Genomic DNA, 22,890 nt, shown 5'->3' with positions numbered 1-22,890 from the left:
CTGATTTTATTAGCTAGAGTGAAAAAAAAAAAAAAATCACACCCAAACCCTTCAATTTACTTGATTTTCTTAAAGAAGCTTAATATCTTTTACAAAGAAAAAGCAATTCCATTACAAGTGCATCGTGCTTACCATATCTCAATTCATTCTAAAAGACCCAGAGAGTGGTAATGTGGTCATGCTTTGGAAAAAAAATTGATTAATCATTTCCAGCATGAAATATAAATCCAGGTGCTTATTACAAATTGACACAGATTTAGAGAAAAATGCCTTTAAAAGTGTCAGCAAAAGTATTATACTCCTTTTACATTTTCCACTTTTCTCCAAATCAGTGCGTCTTTTAGATTCATGTAGAAGTAGATTTTTAAAGGACAAGATGTAGAAGTTATATATCCCCAATTATCAACTTTATCAACATCGTTTTACAGATATTACAGATTTTAAACACTTGAAAGTGGTAGCTTTTTTATCATCTGTGCTAGGATTAGATTGATTGTAGAAGCCAACAGCTGCGAACATTTACAAAGACTCTTTCGCGTCTCAATCAATACGCAGATTTGTTTTGAAATAAGGAGTCAATAGCAGATTGCTATAATCATGATAAGGATCATCTCAGGGATATATTTTCTGCTGAATCATTACTTACTTTTGTTCTCAAAGCAGTTAGGAGGCATAGAAATTAACTATCCAAGGAAAAAAATATCTAGACCATGCATCCATTCCTTTTTATTTAATTAACACCTTGCTGATGGCATACAATGATCTCTTCTAACAAACTGATTTTAAATGCCTTGTAAATGTTTTAACAGTGCATAACTTCTTAAACTTTCTTAATACAATACTCAAGAAATCTTTGTCCATAAACAGCTATACGCTTTCCTAGTGGGCTGAGGTGAGAACTTCTCATGGTTTAATAAATATATAGATAAAATTACAAATGAAAATACAGCACAGATATATCATCAGCTCCTTTGATGGATACATTTATTCCTATTCATAGATGCAAAGCAATAGAAGTGGCATGAAGATACCCAGTTACTATAACACTTCAAAGCACTGACACTTGCTTTTTACAAAGTTTCATTAATCTCAAAAGGACAATTCATTGTCCTTTACATTCAGAATTTGGGCAATTCTTCAAGGAAATGAGCTGCTAAGATGAGGAGCCTTGTGTAATAAGTAAATTAGAATGAAAGAAGAACTGTATACATCATCCTAAATTGTTTTGTAATAGGCTATTGAAAAGAACATCACAAAATCAGTAGATTCGAATGATGGAAAAGACATTTTAATCACCTGAAAATGTCCTGTAAAGACATGACCATTTAAGGGTTCTGTTTTACAAAATATGAGACGAACAGTTGACGTGCTGATGCACTTGTTTGAAAACAAGTAGAGAGTCATTGTGCACATTGGTAACTAAAACCCCTAGTATGTCAGGAATGGACAGCTGTCTTCCTTAACTGGCTAATTAATTGGATGCACTATTTGTTTTGCATTTTTAAAGATTGTAATTTAATTAAGAAAAACTGTTTATCATGAACCAGTTCTTTTGTTTTGAAGGAAATTTTAAAGAGGAAGAATTGGAAGCACAAGTCAATATTTCCAAACTTGGGTTCTGAAACTGAGGCATTGATATCTTTATGTGAACATGTTTACAATTGGATTACGCTTCAGACTTCAGGAAGAACTGCAGAAATTCAGCATAAAATGTGTCTGAATTAGCTAGGCACAAAGATACCCCAAAATGGATTTCATTGTTTGCATTTATATAGGAATGTTAATAATGGATTTTAATTTATCTCTCAAGAAATATGGCTCAGAAAATTCAAACTTTAATGATGATATGCAGAATTATCATTATGAAAAAGTATAATTAAAACGTATTAGCTTAAAATTAATAGTAGAAAAACAGGTCAAAAGACCTACGATTCCAAAATTAAAATGTTATACTCAAAACTAACTTCTTTGCATTGTATAACAGACAACTTTAAAATCTCTGAATTTCAGAAGTAAATGACAGCCTCAGCTGCAAGAGCCTGTTTTGTCTAAAACCTACTTGGCTCCCAATTGTAGCACAATTGCAGACATCTAGTTAAATTTCTGTGAGACTTTTTCTTAAAGTAAAGGAAACACTTTAACTGAGCTGCCCTGTGTTTAACCTACCGTGAAAATAAATTAGCTGCTTGCAAAATATAGTTGAATCATTGTCTCTTTCCTGGACAAAATTTGCACACCATTTAGGAGAGCAAGACAGAGTTACAGATAGATAACTAACCATGATATGATGAAATGTTACGATATTATTGATATGATATGATATGATATGATATGATATGATATGATATGATATGATATGATAGATATGATATGATATGATATGATATGATATGATATGATATGATATGATATGATATGATATGATATGATATGATATGATGAATGAATGACTATAGACATTAAATGCAGAGAATTTTCAAAATCATATTCCTGGTAGGAATATGATGACAATTTTCTTTCAGACATAGTATTCCCTTCAATACAAGAATGCAACTACAGTATGATAAAATTTGCATTAACAATCACTTCTTCATCCCTGGCAAACAGCTTAATGTAAATACACCATAATATTCACCAAACATTGGAAATTTTTGTTTCGTTTTGCCTCAAAACTCAGTTTTGTTGTTGACAGCTTTATAATCTAGTGTGTCTGTGCATCCAGGTACATCAACTAATATTATGATCTCTTCTGTTTTTAAAATACTGGGATGATAACTGAATTGAAGACTAAAACAAAGGTTTGGGGGGGTTTTGGCAACAAGGCACTTTTACCATGGTAGTTTACATATAATTCCAATCTCACTTCCTTTTCTTAGACTACTGCAGTGGCCATGTCTATGAATTCAGAATCAAAACAAATATTAATTTATAACAGCTTAAATACCTTAAATACATATGATTGTCTATCTATAAATCTAATAAAGCATTTACCCTCTGTCAAAGTACAATTTAAGAGGTTATCCTAGCCAACTCTGAATACAGGAAAATAGAATAAAACCAGCAAAAATACTAAAAGTTTGCAGTGAGTAGTTTCATCACAAACTGTGTGTTTTACAACAGAAATGTGACAAGAATTATCATTATGTGTTTATGGGTTGTACCCTTTTAATATGAAATAATTAGATCTAAAGGGATTTATTGCTGTTAATTTGACCCACTGCTTACACTGCAAGGATTGCTACAATAATTACTGTACTGAATTAGGCCATATTTTTCAGATTGAACATACATAGAAATCTTATAGGTCAGAATTTGGAAAAGAAAAAGAGAACTGAAGTTTCAATAGCTGGAGAAGACATGATCATTATTCAATGAACAGAATTATATACTTTATCTTAAAACAACAGGAAAAAAGTCTGGGACTAATAGGACCTTTTATGAAAGGTCCTTTTTCATAAATGCTGTCTTTATTCTTGAATTTCATCTCTAGCACAAAACACGGTGATGATTTTAGCTTAGTCTTGTGATTATTTTTTTTTTGCCACAAGGGCAATAACAGGTTCAAAAAGCAGAAGCTCTGACTGTAGCAGTGTAGGTGGCTAATGACAAAGATGAAAGTGTCCTAACAAAAGAAAAAACACTGAACAGTGTCCAGTTAATTTTTGTTTATCTTAGTAAATTGGAGTTGGCTATAGCTTTCTGTCCAACTCTTCCATTTATTAAATACAGAACAAATTTTATTCATTGTACCTGTATTTCTGCACAGGAAAAGAGTAAGTCTGAGGAGTCTTTGTTTGGTCATAAGACATAGAATATAAATTGCAAAATCTCTTAGCAATGCTGGCCAATACAATATTTAATACTTTTAACCACTGATTAAGCTAATTATGGCACTACCTTTCACTTAACAAATGGCTGAAATTTGCCAGTAGCACTTGCTGCAGAGGAACTAGTGAATTATACTTTCATTTTCAGTATCACAGCAAGCAAGGAGAAGAAATAATCTTTGGTTCAAGACATTAAATCTATCTTAGAAGATGAGGTTTATTTTATAGTTTGGTTTAAAAAATGAGTTTCTCTTTCAACTATTGTATGTCATGTATGTGTCACCTCAGACAATGGGAGTCAGTAAAAGTCTATATTTGCAGACATTTTGATTGATTTGTACCATGATAGAATAGTCTGAGCATTAGTCAAACACTCCAACATAGGGTATCATCCAGGTATCATACATCTGCATGTATTATAAAAGATGAGTGTAACAGATGTTGTTTATTTCATTTGATATTAAACTTGTGGTCTAATAAGGCCAGCTGACACAACAACACAAATGAGTTTTAAGGAAATATTTGAAAAGGCAACGTATTTTTGAGAAAATTTGATCGATGAGTCCTACAGCATTACCAGGCTAATCGTTCACTGTTACAGAAAAGCTTTTGGAATGAGTTTAAGCTAATTGTAATTGAGTGAAGAAAGAGAAGGTGACATTCCACACGTCCACATCCCACATGCATTTTGAGTAGATTTGAGGTGGCCAGTTTAGCCTTTGTCTGTAACAGAAAGATAAGGTACCTTATACATGAAAACTAATGAAGGGTTGTACCAAATTGTTAAGCAATGCAGAAAGAGAAAAAAGGCAGGATTTTTACACGTTTATGAGGTTAAGGTGTAGCTATGGGGCAAATTGAGGAAATAATTTGAAATTACAGTCTCGGGCTGTGAAACAGAGATGGCTATTTCCCATATAGCATACAAAAGATTTGGCAAAGTGCTATATCAAGGCCCTTGCTCTTGGAAAGAAAAACAGTGTTTATTTTTAGATGTTATTAGGAAAGCACCATATGACAAAACAGAAAACATCACTGAATCATTAAATGAATCCATGGTTATCCATGGTTCTTCTCCAAAAGGATGTGGTAGAGCTAGGAGAGGTAAGCATAAGAGCGCTCAGGTACAGAACAGCTTCTTCATAAGGAACGGTTTAAGTCAGGGGGAAATCTTTGTCTTCAAAGGACCCTACTGAAAAGGACACTATGGGGATCTGTACAAACATGAAGGGTGAATGACAAATAGTCCTTACATACCACATCTATAACAACAGTTGAAGAACATCATATGAGATTAGCAAGTGGCTGGTTCAAGCCCAAGGCAGTGATGCCTCTTTACAGTCGGAATACTTAAGCTGTTGAACACTTTGCCACAAGATGTCACAGATGCCAAAAGCTTGCATTATATCAGAATGGTGACAGTACAAACTCATATTAGAAAAATCTGTGAATGTTACATATGAAGAGAGTTTTCATCTGCGAAAGTATGCTGGGGATTATCACTGTATACTTTGGTTGTCCTTATGTGCTCCTAGGTATCTGCCAGTGGACAGCTCAGATGGACTGAAGCATATTTTGTATCTGAATTGGTGTAGCCTTTTTCTTCCTATTGGCTTTTCTTATGCACCAGCTTCCCTAAAGGCACAAAAATAGATATATTTTTTTTCTTGTGACTACAGAACTAAAACTTCTCACACACTTTATAGAAACATCAAAACACTGCCAGTAGATCCAGAAAAATAGAGTAAACAACCCTAAAAATTCTGTGATTCTGTGAAATCAAGCTTATTAGCAATTTGAGATTCAGAGACAAATTCCACTGATAATATACGTTTTACTGTATTTATACAGATTTAGTTAGTGAACATTTATTCTAAATGTAATCTAAAGACTTGATATCTAACGACCAAGTTCTTTCCAGAAGATTTAAACCTGAAGGCTTGGTCAGGCAATTGTATAGAAGTGGAGAATGTTCAAACTTAGTAGTCCGTTATATGATTCCTAATTGTGAAGGTAACAAATAAATCTATAAAATCATCTGTGAGGTCAGGTAATACACAGGCATCTGTCTTCTGAAACATTGAGACTGAAATGTAGCCTGTTGTATTGCGTGGGCTAACAGTGTTTTCAGGAAATGGTGCTGTTACTTAAGGATTAGATTTTGGGCTGCAAATCCAAATTATGACTAAGAGCAGTAAGGCATGTAACACATGAAAGGAATTTGAGCTATGGGGATGTATCTTAGTCTGTCAAGGGGAGTCACTGTTCAGCTGTGTTAAGGATCTGGCAGCTTGGCTTTAGTTTGAACAGTTGATGTTGACTGTAGCTTCCCTTGCTTGTTTATCTCCACCCATATCTGAAGATCCGGGTTGCACAACAATTCCTATGCCAACACAGTCTTATGGGAGAAGTTTGAACTTAAAGTCATGGAAAACTCAGGTGGCACAGAATTGTCATTCCAAGCTATTTCATAACCCACAGCTACCCACTTAACCCACCAGCTGCATGGAAGGAGCTGTAGAAGCGCAGAGAATGGATTATTCCAGAGTATCAAGAGGCTGAGAGAGAACCAGAAAATTTGGTCTCTGTGTTTGCAGACCAGCAGAACGTGAACATACATGAGTAGCAACTGGCTTGATTAGAAGGGATTCTGGTTTTCCTAACTGGGGGCTTTAGGGCATGGAGCGTGCCAGCTCACACCTTCTTCTGCCTGACTTGAATGGGAATCAGGGGTGAAAATTATAATGAGTTTAACTGGTTAGTCACTGGCTTGATAATATCTTTTCCTGTAAGGAGAAAAAGTGTTTTCATGAGCTTATGAAGGATACTTTTAATAAATATGGGCTTATGTTCAGATTTTGATTCTGTGTCCCTAGTTACAATATAAAAATAACAATTTTTAATAAAAATGTCTTTATTTTTCACTAATATCTTTTAAATTAAGAGGCCTGGATTGTGCATCCAATTTAAAGAGGAACTCAACACCTGCCACGTAGAGGCAGGAAAAATCCAATTATATTCCCATTGCTTACAGTAAAGATCCATATGTGGTATTGGAGTCACAGTTCCCCTATTTAAAAATACATTGTTGTGATAATTTAATTCAATTTTGTTTTCCATATTGTGTGGTAAGATGCAACAAGATCTGTGGTGTGATTCAGTTATTTGACCATAATTTCTGGTCTCTTTGTCCTCTGTCCTCTGTTCAAAAGTGTCCTTGTCACTATTTTTCTAGCCTGATTTACTACACTCTTCTATCCCTTCTTGCTTTTCTGTTTTAGATATACTTTTGTTGATTTTTCTGTTCCACTTTCTTCCTTCTTGATTTCACATCTATTAGATTCAATTCCAGTTTCTCTTCCATGAGATCTCTAAAATATGACTAGACCACTGTGTCCATCCATGCTATTTTATACTGATACAGGACAAAAAACATTTCATCAAGTCCACTTCTTTGCACATCTCCAAACTCCCCCTCATGGTCATGTCTCTGCAAGTGTCCAGTTCATGTGAGCTGCTTCCCTGTACATTAATTCACACTACAAATCTCGGAAGAAAGGGGTCTAGAGTGCCTGGTAGGATGCTTAGTTCATGTTGTCCAGCCAACACCTGTGAGTTGTAAATTGTGGAGTTCTGTCTCAGGTCTTGATTCTGCTACTGTTTCCCCAGGATAAGGTTATTGAGGTTATTGAACTCTCTGAATGGTTTCCCTGCCTCTCTAGGGAGCCCTTTTGCTATGTAAGATTTTGCATCGTCTCCCAACTTCTACTTGGTGGCCCATGTAACACTCAGGTAACAAATGAGCTTAAGTAACAAGACTGAGTACGCATTCTAAGCCCATATTTCGTAAATCTCACCACCTAAGTAGCATTGCTACAATATTACTTAGTCTAGTAAATCTACAGCAAATGTTTTAGTAGTGTTTTTCGAAGTCCTCTTTAGATGTTTTGTTGGCCCTTACACTGAACACAAGTCTTAAGTGGATTTCACATATCCTGAAGTGTTTTTTCCTGTACCTATTATCCCCACTCACAATGGAACAACAGTAATAACAAAGTCATTAAATAAGATTACAATGGCTGTTTCTCCATCTGTACAGTAATTACAATTTAGATGTCTAAAATTCTTTTCTATTCCACCTGATTTCTATAAAATATAAATGTTAAAATTAGCCACCTTCATTATCATCTAATATAACTGCAGTTACAAGGAAGAAGGGAAATTTAACAGAATATTTGTTTACCTTACACTTTGACATTCTATTACTTAGTTTTTGTTTTACTTCAAACAGACTTTGAACAAGTAATTAATGAACAATTAAAAATAGTCGAGGAAGTTTATACTTTTATAAGGAGAAGTTAAACAATTTACATCTATATAAATTCTCATAAACTGCAATTAATGCCTTAACCTTATAACAGATGTAATAGTTTATTTTAAGGTAACTAAAACGGATAGTAGGTTGTGTGGTATATCTGCAGATTGGTTAATAATATATATGGGCCTAAGGAAAGATCACAAGATAATTACTAGTTTAGTTCTATAATTTTGAATATGTTTTATTTGTAGTTTTCTTTCCGTACCTTATTAATCTCCAATTTTACTTCTAATTTTAATATTCTTCTAATTTTTGCTATTTAAATGAAAACTGTTCAGAGAAAGTTATTGTATGATTTATTGAAAAGGGAAATTATTTCTGTTTGTGCTAAGGACAAGTGTTAGAACATTACAGAGTGAACAGAATAGAAGCATACCTTTGAATTAACAGAGTTTGTCTAGTCACTAGCTAATCATTCTTTCTGTAAGTGGTCTGTTTGGTTTTACTTATCAGTAAAATGTGCATACTCAGTCAAATGTGCATACATTCAACTTTAAATGCAGGTGAAGAATATAGGAGGTGTTGAAAGTTTTGATGGAAGACTGTCAAAGCTTTAATGGAGAATTAAAATAATGTGTTCATATCTAGGGTGTTTTTAATGGAAGTAAAATAATCTAAAAATATGAAGATTAGACTTCTGCTATTAGCCATTTTTTTTCTTTAATGTAATAGTTTTCGTGCGATTTCATTTTTCTCCTTTCAAAGATAGTGCTTCCATACACATTAGCCAGTTTTAGTGTCCTGTCCATGTTTAACAAAGAATTGTTTTAATTTATAAGGCACCTGTACAACCTCGGTGCCATGTGATTTTAAAAAGTCCCAAAGAATCACATACCTTTTAAATTATGCACTTATGTTTCTGATAATACCTGCTAATCTTGTCAGTCATATATTAGCAAAATGATGTATTTTTCCCTAGGTGACTAAAGTGTAATATATAATTAATCTGTCATTTTTATGAGCCAAATATCACATGATTAAAATGATGTTTGTGAGCTGCTTTATTTTTATTTTGTATACCAAATTATGCGTTCAATTTTTTTTAAATCCAGGTTTCCTGGAAACTGTGCAAATATGGAATCAGATACACAGAACCAGGCCTAAATCAGTGACAGGCATAATTTCCTTTTCAAATCTAAAAGTTTATAAACCCTAGAATTCTCCCTTCAGATAAAAACAGGGCTCTAAGCATTTAAATAACTATTTGGAAAACAATCCCAGGATGAAAGAGAGTATGATCGAAAATGTGCTCAAAACAGGGAAATATTTAGAAGCTGATCCCTCAATGTGATTCTGCTGAACCTGAATACTCTCAGTTGAAATGTCATCATCTTTGCATAAACTTTGTAGCTGTGAGGAATAGCCTGCTGTCCATTGGCTGCCCTCGTCCATCATTAAGAAGTAAACTGTGCTGATTAATGGAAAATTGTAAAAAACATGGAACGGTGTGTTGTCACTTAGTTGCTTGCCTGTAGAAAAAGGGAACACTAATTAAGTTTTTAAAAGACTTCAAATATTATTCAAATTTTAAAATGTACAGAATAATAATTCTATATTTGTGTATTTAAGGGTGTACTTACAGCTTGACTCGATGGTGTAGCTAAGCAGTTTTGAAAATAGGTTTACTTAAAAGTAGTTTAACTGTTTCCTCTTGTTCTAAAGCACTGGAAATAGAGAACACCAATAACCACTCAGTAGATGCTTCTAAAATGCATAGCTTGGAGAAAGACTTCTAGTTTCCAACACTGAGCATTGATAAACACAACAATGAACCTATGAATATGTTCCATATTTTTAAAATAATCTAATTTGCTGCTAGTATTACAGCAAGGAAGAACACATCAGTAATTACAGCTATAATCCACTTTCCTTTTTGCTTTTTTTCCAAAATTCCTCAAAAATTGAGTGTGTCGAAAGCGGTTTGAACTGGGCATGGTATTTTAAATACTTTTTAACTGGACATAGCAATTATTTCTGCCAGTGGGAAAAAATAAATAGAAGAAAGTAGAATTTTTCAGTTCAAGAGTGCCAAGAAATGTCGTGTTTATAGTAATAGACTGATTTGGTGTGCATTAGCGAAAAATGTTTTGCTGAGTTCTCCTTGCTTGTAAAAATTCTCTCACAACTCCTTTCCCTCTGCATTTTGCATATAGAATTGTGAAGTAGGTGTTTATAGCATCAGCATTTTAAAGTCACTGATATCTGGGCAGATCCTGTCTTAGGAGTGCAAAGAATTTTCTTTCCCCTTTATCACTGTTTAGCACGTAATTTCTCCTGCCCTTTCCACTGCTTGTAATAGGAGAGTCAAGTCCTTTTTGGTTAAATTCTCTGTTTCTCCTCTTCCTCCTGATTAAACTGCTGAATGTGTTCTTCTTGTTAAATTCCCACAGAAACAAGGGTTCTGTACAGAAGACCGTAAGAGCAGAAGGCAAGAAACTGAGGAATCAGATCCATGTTCTTCTTTCCCTTTATCTCAATAGTGCTTTTAGTAAACTGGTCTGGAGTTGCACAGAAGCCAGCTTTATGCCTAGACAAACCCCTTTTCTAATTTGCCTCTCCTCCTATCACATCAGTGAGGCTGATCAGTCCATTCCATGTAAAACAATGGGGAAAACATTAAGGAGAAACTGGCAGATGCTTCCATTTCAAGGTTTTCAGAGGAAATACAATGTGTAGCCTGGCAAATGGCCTACTAAAATAGTACATTCTATATACACAAGAGATTGAGCCAACTAGCTTTTGTTTTCTTTTCAGAGGACTATCTTCTGGCCTTGACACTGCAGTATTTTTGGTAGGAAATATACACTATAAAGCCCAGACCCTGCAAGAATAGAGAAATGGTTTGCCTGGTGACATTTTCAGTGAGCAATACTGACAGACTGTCCTTTTGCTTTTGTTTTTCTCTATTTTAAAATGTACTCTGATCTACTTTGGTACTTTCTTAAGTACCTTTGAATAGTATAGCAGTCCATTAGACTAATGTGGCTAAAATGTTGGGGTGATGGTTCTTACAGATGGAGCATATACCAAGCAGAGCCAACACAGCTTTAATTTCTTTGAATCTAACAATGTCTTTTCTATGTATTTTGTTTCAGAATTAAAGTGGCTCAACAATCAGTAAGCAAGTTAACTGCAGAGAAGAAAGTTGAAACGAAGAAAATAAATCCTACGGCTAGCCTGGTATGATGTGTTTCTCAGTATGACATTCAGAAGGATTTTTGTGACACTATTCTTGTCATTGAGAATGATGATGTGTTTCTGCTGTTTCTGAAGTGTAACATAACATGTTTAGTTTGGGCATAGCTGAGTGGTTTTCTTCCCAAGGAGAAATTTTTAAGCTTATGCTGTATGGCAGTCCAACAGATAAGTTTAAAACTTAGTTTAGGTATGCCTAAGCGTGGCTGTGCTATTTTATACAGCAAAATACGGTAAGAGCTGCTTTTCTGGTTTCTTCTATGCTTCCACTGAAGGTTCTTGTATTTTCTTCCATGCTGTGTAGGCTGCATACATTTGCCCAATGGCCAAGTGTCTTGTTTTTTTCAAAAGCTTACGAAATCTTGTTTGCTGTCTCGAATAATGGTAGAAGGGATTAAATCCCCATTTTGTTTCTTGCTGTTTCCCAGGTTTTTTTATATGACAGAAAAAGAAGACTAATAATTTGCACTGTAGATAAAACCTTTTCTGTCTCTGTGCAAGGCACACAGGTTAGATCAGTATTTCTTAAACTGTAGGAAGCAAGAGACTAAAGGAAGAAAATGTGCATGAAGGAATCAAGATATTTCCATTCCCAGCAGGGCATATCAGTTGCAGGGCAGGCAGCAGAGATATGAAGGACTACACTTGTTTGGGTCACTAAAAACATAATCTAGCTAATGTTAAATTAGAGCCTTTATGTCAGCACAAATCATTCCAGACAAGAGAAGGTATTAGACTCACCTGAATTGGAAATGTATCTGGTTTTCTGTGGCTCCAGTGGTCTTCACGGAGCTGCATATTTTTAATGGTACACAGTATTTGACAAGTGTATAATTAAAGAAAGCTCAGTTTCTCTACAGTAAGTAATGACCTGGTTCTGAGCTTTTCATGGATGCTTCAGACATTAATTTCTTTTTAATTAAAGAAAACTCTAATGTACTTTGATTCATTTAGTACTTCTCAGTCTTCTAGACCAAATGCTCATGGCAACTTGAGAGGAGGTAGAAATTATAGACAAGAATGATAGTAAAACTCTTTCTTTTTCATTCACAGAAAGAAAGATTACGTCAAAAGGAAGCCAGCGTGACGGCCAACTGAAAGAAGAAAGATAAAAATGATAGTGTACTTCATACCTTGCATGTTGCTTTACTACATCCATGGCCCAGGGAGCACCTTATATTAGATACTGAATTGTGCTTTTCTAATCTGTTCCAAGACAATCCACTAAAGACTTTTCAGTTCCTTCAGAGGAGTTTGTATATTCAGTGGAGGGAATTCTAAGAAGGTTTTTACATGGGAACTAAAAGTTATTTTCTGTAACTCTTCCTTACATTGCTTAAAATGCATCTGGTTGTTAATGCTTATTTAAAGTACTCTGTGAATAATGCATTAATGTGGAAGAGCTAAAATGAGCATCGTGGATGCTAAATAATGACTAACAACCTGTAGGTTATTTAAAGGGCTTTAGGTAGATGAAAGCAAATATGCCATTCAGCTCACAAAAGACTATTATATCATACTTTTTGTTACTTCAGCAGTAACTGAGGTAAAATTGACTGATTCTAAATAATTTCACAGTGTCTAAGTATTGGATGCATCTTTCTAAAACTGATTAAAAGTAATTATAGATTTATGCTGTATTTTACTATAAATATTTTTATAGAAGCTTGAGCTTATGCCATACTTTAAAATGGAAGCAATATTTTGCACATGAAAAGGAATAGCTTCAAATTATTTAGTTTTATGATTGATGGCATGACTGATTCATTATTTTTTATGGTTTTAACCTAACATTTCCTAAATTTTGCGCTTCAAAAGAAAAATGTATGTTTTTATTACCGTATATATTGAAAATATCAGTTCCATAAAATGATGGTTTTATTAGTCATTATTCATTGAACTGAAATACAATATGTCTCCATGAAGCTACACATTTGCCATTAAATCTCTAGCTTTCCATTCTATTGAAAGCTTTCTTTTAAACAGTGAATATCTCCCTCCAAAATATATTATGCAGTCTGCTTTTGTCCCCTTATATTTGTATGAAGAATGTGTCCAGCATACATACACACACACATATATATATAATTTTAAAAGTAAAATGAGGAAGAAATAAGAGTCTCACCGTCCTCTTGTAACATTATAACCTTTGCACATAAAGTAGCATAGCCTGAAAAAAAAACTAAATAATATCCACAGTTACTTGAGGATCCTTGCTGTATTTTAGGGATTCGGACTCTTACACAGAGACCTTGAATCAGTGGCTAATTTAAGGTAAAACAGAAAAGTGATTTTTCAATACGAACAGGTAATGGCCTGTACATAGGCACAACAAACTAGAGAAAGCATGGTTCTATTTGCCGTCCATAAGAGAGACATCCCCTTCTTTATGTTAATGGTGTTTGAAGTTGGTTAAGAATGTAGGTAAAGCAAAAAGTACAAAAAGGTTATGGGGGAAGGTATTAGTCCTTAAGTTAAAGATTTCATATATTGCAGGTTTCTTAAATGAGTACCTCTCTCATTCCTGCATAAATAAAAATAAGGGAAGCAAGATTCCTTGTATCTTTTGGAGTTTCTAGCCACTGCAGATATCCCTTACACTCAAGATTGTAAGCATAATTCTTATGAAAGCAGACAACCATATATCAGCAAAAGTAATTTGTAGTTTGACTATTCCCATTGCAGAGAAATAAATTCTAAATATTTAAGTTTTCCTTCTTCCACCAAATAGGTAAAGTACATTTGTTTCCAATATTATTAGTGATAATAATAACAGGAGCAATCATGCTTATAGAAGCCAAAGAACAGCAACAAGCAAGGCAATTCTGATGAGTGTTTAAGCAAACAAATGTTGAGTTTCATATGGCTTTCCACCTATCATGAAGATAGTGTATATTGCCATTTGACTTGATTGGGAATTTTTCGATGAAACGTTTTGCTTGAAATATTGATCAACAAGAGTAGAACTCTTTGTGAAAAAAAGATTGGTTTTGGAAATTCTCATTAGAAATATATTATGGAAATAGTTTTTAAATTATTGAAGTATCTTGTTTCAAAATTTTTAAATGTAAAGTTTTGTTTTTGAGTTCAAATTGACTTTTCATTTTGAAATGTTGAAAAGTGTATGTAAAAAGGGATTAAAATTATTGATGTAAAGCATTCCTTGATCAGATTTATAATTCCTTTTTCAGATTATAATTTTTCCAAAGTGTTGAGAATTTAGGCTACTTTTTCAGAAGATTCAAAAATGTAGCACCGAGACATTGTTTCTTCCTCATCTTCAAATCTACTGATTTTCCTTTCAAGATAGACATTATTATTCCAGCTTCACCCATGACTTAAATCCTCTACTGCTAGTTGAACTATTTTTAAGTGAAGAAAAGAATTCACCCATACTCTTTTACTCATTCTCACGACTTTAAGACTCTCTGATGGAATTCATCAGATAAATATCACATTTACACCCCTAGTGATACCCAGAAATGTCTTCAGACAGTGATCGAAGTGACAATGGTACACCTGCTGACCTTAACTGAAATGTTGCATTAGAGAAGAGATATTAACCGATAATATATTTCCATGTAAGCTGTGTAATTATAAATTATGTAGATACTATAGATATAACAAGCGAGCATCAACCAGCATTCATCTTGGGTCACCAAGTGGCACCAAAAGTTTTGGTTTAAGCTTGCATTTAGCTTGGTACCTGACTTTACCATGAGCTTTCTAGTCTAGGTGGAATAAAAGGAGAGAAGGAGAAAAGAAAGAAAATAAAAAGATGGAATGGAAGTCTCTGGTACATGTCTACATTGCTGTTAATGAAGTAAAAGTAAAGAGTGGACTAAATGAAGCCAAACAGCAATAGCAAGACAGTTAGAATTTTCTGGGATATGTATTTTAAAATATGTCTACACTGCATAGAAGTCACTCTGTGACTACAAAGTAGATGTGGCTTAAGAGAATGTTTTCCTGTTTTCTGTTTTGTTTTCAACTCATCTGTTATTGCCAAGCTCTCAAAGACTCTAAAGCAAAGCACTATTAAACTCCGTATTATTCAGTAGGTGCATATTACTCAGGAAAACTATATACTTTACTGATTTACAAATCGAAGTACTAGGACGAATTCAGTTTCAATGAGTAAATATCAATAATTTGTGAAGTGCTCTTTACCTTATTTACATTATCACTTACTGATTTAAAAATTAAAGACCTTTTAGCATCTCTGAGATATTTTGACTATATAAGTTATATTTTCACTATGTTCTTATTAATCTGTGAAAACTGGCCAGGTGTTATTCCATGACTAACCCATGTAAATATTTAATCATGTGCTTTATTATAGGGTTGTAACTGTCTAGATTGAATAGTATTATACTTTGGTATAATTTCTGTACATACAGAAGATTAAAGTAGAATGGATGGCATATTCAAAAAGCAGAGAGGAAAATAATTGAACATCTCAAGAGATTCTAGGAAGGATAAAGTTTACATAGGATTTCAACCCTTCTGAATTGCTGAGGATATCTGCTCCAACAAGATATAAACAGCCAGGGTATCTCTGAGCAGTCAAATTTTTTTCTACATGAAAAATGAATAAAATATTTTGTTTTCCATATGAGGTACAGGGTTCTTATTGCCCTGATTTTCCAGTAAATTGTTAGCAATTTCTTTCTTAGATCTAAACATCTTTCCTAGCTGATGAATATGAGGCAGTGGAAGACTCTGCATTTACTCATTTAATAATACTATTTCTTCACTGTTTCAGGTCAATATCTTAAAAATAGATGCCTTAATCTTGTGTGGGTGTGAAATTTCAGAAACATCCAAGCAAGTTAGAACTATTCACCTCATTACAGCATTTATGTGCTTTTGAAAATCCACCTTCTTAATCTGTGTTTAGGCACCTGTGTAAACATATTTTCAGAAAATCATATCCACCTAGTTTATGCTCATTCTTGGCCTTGTTTTGATTTTGTTCAATATTGTTATGGATCTCACTCTTTCTTTGTCCCTCCCACCTCTCCCCACCCTTTCTTTTTTTTTTTTTTTTAAATACCTTTAGAATTTATTAATGTTAGTTAGTGAATTTCAGGATTTGCAGTCTGGAGGGTTCTCTTTGGTATTCTTCTTCTGAAGATAAGCCTATGTATTTGCACATAAATGTAAATAAAAATAAAAAGCAAGTTAAGAGGTAATGACTATAGTCAATAAGTTGCTTCAAAGAGAGAAAATGCTAGGGACTAAATGGTTCCTTGAGCCAGCAAGGAAGAATATATTAAAAAACAAACAAACAAACAAAAAACAACAACAAACAAACAAACAAAAAAAAGGCAAACAAAAAAAACCCAACTAAACAAAAAGCCACTTAAAATGAGATAAATTAAACTTAGAAATAAATTCCAAACTATTAGTAATGAGGCCAGGTAACCACTGGAAGAAGTTAGCAAAGATAGTTGTGGTTCCCCTATTTTCTGATGCTTTCAAAACAGGATGGAACATCTTTTTGACAGGTTTATGTAGTCTAATACAACTTATTGGACTCAGTTCGGATGTACTTCAGTGGCATCCCATATCCATTGATTCAACAGTTCAAATAGTTTCTTTAGACAGAAAAATGTAAGAATAAGTATGTCAAAAGACCTAGTAAAGTATTTTTGTCTCAGCTGTAATGAAATGTTCTTATTCAAGCCAGAAGAGTTCTTTGTTGTGATTTTAAATTTAAAATATGACAGATAGGGTGGTGTAGAACAACACAATGCAGGAAAAACATTGTCAAATTACAAACATTCATATTTCAAATGATTAATTGATTAATATCTGTCTGATGCATTTTGTGGTATTTACAAAGTAGCAAATTTATATCCTCAGGAATTCAGCACTGTTTTAGAGATTCCCAAGCTAGGTCTGAGAAAACCAGCATTTTGGATTGTGCAATGTGAAATCCCAGAATTACGGAAGCACTAGTTCCTTAGTATTTGTCAAAGTTTTGAGGATATGGAAGGGAGTTTACCTTGTGTGCAGCTAACATGATGCAAAATTTAAGTAACGGTTACTCCTTTTAGTGAATTATCACATTTGACCTGTTAATATCATTAGCAAACATTTCCACTGCTCAATAGGGTTTGAACCATACCAATTTTATGCAATTGTTTTGGAGATCTAAATTTTAAAAGTTGTGCAAGCAAAACTGGTAGAACTCTTCAAAAGTACTTGGTTTTCCAAGTTTTTATCAAAATGCCTGCAAGAACTTTTCTTCTTGTTTGTTTGTTTTGTTTTTTTTCATTTTTTTCAATTAAATAATGTCTTAGAAACATTACTGTTAAGATGGATGATAGGTTTTTTCCAACTTGTTTAAAATACGATACACCTAAACTCTGTAATATTTTCAGTAAATTTGGCAAGCTTCAACTGGCTTTGAATAGTTTTTATTTGATACCTCATAGAATTCAAACTTTTAAATTAGGGCCTCTTTGTAAAATGTAAGCACTGAGTATAAGAGAACATTTGTTTTAAGAAACAATGAAATAAAAATGTCAAACAGATCGCTGATAACTGTACCACCTTCCTGGGAGGACATTATCAAGCAGCACAAGGTTTCCGATAGTGTAGAACAGCATTGTATTTCCTGTGGCTGGTTTCTGCCAGATGTCATCTTAGAGTAAATTAAAGGCAATGATTATATATATATATATATATATATATATATTTCTGTTTAATTTCATTTCATACTTTGTCACCTTAGTGCCATCTTCAAGAATCTAATATTGAGGTAACATGAAGCCTTTCCATAGAGGCTGATAGTGTAAGTGCTTATATATGCAAGTAGTTTTATTTATATAAGTTTTCCTGTGGCCCACACAGTAAATAATATCCATAGAAGACATTATGGAACCAAATAAAATCTCTTTTAGAATCCTGTTATGAAAATTATCCTGAACTATCCCAATATGAGACAAGGATTTCTTTTCTGTGGTAGGATCTGCTTCAAAAGGTTTTGGTGCTCTGAGAGCTTTTGAAGGATGGAGGATAAGCTCAAAGGCCTAAAGAGCACTATCTGAGATTCATGTACTGTGTTGACTCTGACACACAGCATCCTTATAGGTTAAGCTCAAGTGACTTAAGTGGCTTAAGCTCCTCCTCAAGAGGAGCTGTAAAGCCTGTTCACTGGTCAATAGCATTTCTTTAATATTTTTTTGAATCTGAACAAGATTGTATTTATCAATCTGAATTACATATTAGAAAAATTGAAATGGTACATTTTCTCTGACTTCCCCCAGAGAAACCAAGCTTGTAGTTCCGTATTTTTACTTTCTCATTTGGCATGCTCTAAATGCATTCCACTGTAGTTGGACAAATGCTCATCCTGGGCAACTATCCACAGATAATATGTTATAGAAAACTGTGTGGATGTCAAATAATATAGCACTATTTCCTACTGTTGGAGCATCAATAGTCAGCAAATGAACTTGTATATCACCTGATGTGTATTTCTTAGTTGTAAAGTAGTTTAAGGAATGTATTGCCATTAGCAATTAATCACTATAAACTGGAGAAAAGCCATGTTCTTCTTATAGTTCTTTTTTTTTTTCTCTTACTATAATGAAGTTTTGTGTTGTGGTTATCTATCTTCGAGATTTTAGGGGGAAGGTACCATTTTGTAATGAATCAAAAATAGAAAAAAGTCACAGTTCTGTTCTATACTTCTTCAAATCTGACAGGAAGGTGAATGAACAAAACTGTTTTCATTCCACATAAAAAAATACTTTTTTTTCTGATTCCTTTTCATATGGTTATTCATTTTGTGATACAGTCTGGTGAAGGGCTGTAAAGAAATTAGAAGGTTCAGCTGTGAATCTCATTCCTTCAAGATTCTCTGCAATGTTCAAATTCAGCAAACTGCCAGGGGAAACTGCTCCTCATCACTGTTTTTATTCAGCAATTCATAGAATTCCCCACTCTCCTCCTTTTATTAAAAGTAAAGTCACATCCTTGCCAAACTGGTTGCTAAAGATCCAAGAACAACTCAACTATTGGGTGAGGAGAAGTTGATTAACTTCCAAACCATAATGAAGACTTACGCAGCTTTACTGAGCACGAGTTCAACCCTCTTAATTCACCTAAGTTGAACACAACTCAGTTTCAAGGGGTTAGGCAATTGATAGAGCATTTTCATGGATTTCTGTTACTTACCATTTTACATCAGGAAAGCCTGTCTCTGGGTAGGGGGCAGAACTTACGCATTTAGTTGGGCGATCGACCTCTGTGCTATTCCAGACCAGAAGTATGTGTGATACACATATCTGAGTATTTTGCCATTACATTTATACATATTTTCCACCAATTATGCAGGGACTGAGTACAGAGACTCTGTAATGTATCCAAAATGGAAATGTTGGTAAAAAAAAAAAAATATATATATATATATATATATATATATATATGAGCCATATAAATCTCACTATTTGTTTCTAGCCAATTTTCATTTGAAGATGTGCATCCTCACATAAGTTCCTGTTGAAGTGTTGGGTTTTGTTTGTTTTAATTAAGAGATTATATTATCTCAGAAAATCAATCCAGCTTGTCTTGGACAGGGGCTTGAGTAATAGTCAGACAAAATAGCCTGTGTACTGGCTCAAAAGGTCAGTTTGGTAACTACTGTAGGCTCAACAACACAGTTTCATCTGCATATATCTCAGTATAGAGACACTCTTGAGAGAATGTCAAGTTCAGAAAAGATATGTCAGATGAAATGCATCCTTGTCACATTGCTCTGGTTTTGAAGCATCAATGCTAACTGCTGCAAAGGACAAGAAGACTCATGTTCCATGTCAGATGGGATTGAATAGGGGCTTTTTACAGAGAGTTAGTAAAAGTACTCCTAAAAGGAGCTCTCAGCAAAGCCGTGAATGCCCAGCTGATGACTGGCAATGTGTTGCCCAGGAGCAAAAGAATTAGTTTTATAGGTTTTTTTAAATCTATATTTATTATAATGACACTTTATTTTTTGGGGGTATATCAGCCTCAAGAAGAAAAGTTGCCCCTCTCATTGTACTGAGCCTTCAGTCTCTGAAGTACAAATCTTAAAGCTTCACCATGTTCAGAAGTTATAGGAAGCAAAAATGGAAAAATATTTTGAGAGGAATCAGAGTTGGCCTCTGGAAAGTAGGATTATAGTATGATTTTCAACTTTCATTTAGTTATTTTGGATTTTTTCTTTGTTTTCCTTTCCAGTAATTTTGAGTTGAATAGTTGCACTGTTGAACATTATTGTTGTTGGTTCTCTTCCCTCTCTCGCTATTACCCAAAGCTCTCAAAATACAGGCCTCTTTGGCTGGTTAACTTCTCTTTGAAGATGTAGCAAAACAGCAAATTCTCTCACATTGCTATTTATATGCTCTATGTACCTAGCAAGTTTCACAGACATAACAGGGTTTAAGTCTCTCATGTCCATATGGGATTTGCTTTAATAAAAATCTGGTTTGCTTGAATGTTCACACATGTACTCAGCAGCTATATATTTGTTGTCTTTTGAATTAATCTCAACTTTGCATTTTTCATGCCACAGAATGTACAGCAAAAATAATGGAATATTAGTATAGTTTAGGTTTTTTGGTTTTCAGGAGTCAAACTCCTTTGGGTAATTCTTGACTAAATATGTTATAATTGTCCAAAAAGAATAAGCTAAATAGATTCAGGTGGTTTTTTTCCCCTCCTTCTCATTGTAATTATATGTGTGTGTGTGTGTGTGTGTGTGTGTGTGTGTGTGTGTTTCTACTATGCATCTGAAAGTTTAATTTTCTCAAAAACAGTATGTGCACATGATTAACTTTGTAAAAGTTACAGTAGTCGTATGGAGTATTTATTTTTAAACTAAATTCTTAAGGAACCATTGACTGTAAATAAAAGACTATTTTTTCCTCCTCAGTATTTTTGTTCATCTTATCAGTTGTATTTTTGTATGCAAAATCTATTTTGAGATACTGTGGGTTTCTCTGTTTAAATAATTCTGTCTAAATAATGTTTTATATTTACACTGCTTTACTGATCTAGTTAATATTCTAGGTTCAGTGTGCTTGTTAAAAAGATACACAATATTTTGGGGATCTGCAATGAACTCAAATATGTAGTTTACTGATTTAAATTTCATGAAGGTATTTTAATAAATGTTGGGAGGGGTTTGCATCTGGAACAATTTGTACACACGTCTGGGGATCTGGATATTCTTTTAGTTCTCATGCCACTTCTGGCAACTTGTCACATTTCCAAGTACATAATATTGAAAAGCTCTTCAACGCTTTTCAGTAACTCAGAGCATACTGCCCACAAAATTATACTAAAATAGTATCTCAAAGGTAAGTATCATTCATGTCTCCAGACACTAATATTTAGGTTTCATTATCTAAGGGGAAAAAAAAATTCTATGTTACATTGTAATTTTATCAATATTTTACGGCTACTTTTATTACTCTAGACTGATAGCCTAGGAAACCACACTGTAGATCGTTAGAGATTTTGTTTTTCAGCTTCTCTACAGCCAGCATACAAAGCAATTACCATTTAAGTATAAAATTACAGAGTAAATTCATCCAGCAACTGACCATTAGGAGAGTACAGAAACTGGAAGCATCTTCACCAGAATGGTCAACCACTCTCTAAACACTGGTGTATTTTAGCTAGTTTTGAGGGGGTTTAGTCATCACACATCACATAACGCTAAAATAGAAAGAATGTTATTTGGTTTTAGATGTTTCTGAGAATGGTGTTAGTGTGTTTGTTTGGAAATCATTATCTGTAGCAAATCAGAGGCTGGAGTCCTCATGTCAACAGAGAATAAGAGCAAAGATATTCTGTGAAGCACCTTGAAAATCATAGCTACTCAGATTAAAAGACAGAGTCAGTGTAAATACTCAACAAATCTAGAGCAACATGATCAAACCAATGGTTTTTGATTTGAAAAGTTTCATTTCTCATCACAGAAAATACTACTGCATTGAGAGTGGAGAAGACAAGGATCTGAGCAAGAATTTCAGCCATGCAATGAATTGAAGATGCCAGATTGAAATAATCATCAAGACGTAGACATTAACCAAATGTGAAGAACTGTTTGCTATCAGTTTTCTGTAGAGAAGAAGGAGACATGTAGATCTTGGGAAGACATGCTAGGTGCTTAAATACCACGATGATGCACATGGTAGAAATATTGAGATAGACGCCAAACAGTTAAGCACGTATGTAATGAGTTAGATGATCCTAATTAAAATTAGCTAAGCCAAAGCAATCCAACATAGACACAGTTGCTCTCTTTTCCTTCTCTTATTATTTATTGTCTAGTTTCTTTATCCTTTAAGACAGTAAAATAGTGTGCTGTTGGCTGAAAAGACAGATGTTTTAAGCTTTTTTGCTTGGAATCTTACTGATATGCCAAGATGTCATATGACAGCTTGTGTTTCTTTCTCAACATGAACAACTGGTTTAGTGTTCATTAGGAAC

The 22,890-nt window shown here is 33.9% G+C and overlaps 1 protein-coding gene across 1 annotated transcript in view; it reads left to right on the top strand.

Annotated features, from left to right (window-relative positions):
* FMN1 (formin 1) overlaps window positions 1-21,325 on the top strand; it is a 143,882-nt gene extending 122,557 nt beyond the window's left edge. Inside the window, exons 16-17 of the mRNA XM_082059382.1 lie at window positions 11,301-11,385; window positions 12,454-21,325. Coding sequence (XP_081915508.1) covers window positions 11,301-11,385; window positions 12,454-12,498 — 130 coding nt within the window. The 3' untranslated portion in view covers window positions 12,499-21,325. The remainder of the gene's footprint in view (window positions 1-11,300; window positions 11,386-12,453) is intronic.
* The last annotated feature ends 1,565 nt before the right edge of the window (window positions 21,326-22,890 follow it).

The sequence above is a fragment of the Streptopelia decaocto genome, assembly GCF_964273445.1.
Source record: "Streptopelia decaocto genome assembly, chromosome: 7".
Lineage (NCBI taxonomy): Eukaryota > Metazoa > Chordata > Aves > Columbiformes > Columbidae > Streptopelia > Streptopelia decaocto.
The sequence above is the reverse complement of the archived record's forward strand: the minus strand, read 5'-3'. Positions and strand labels throughout refer to the sequence as shown.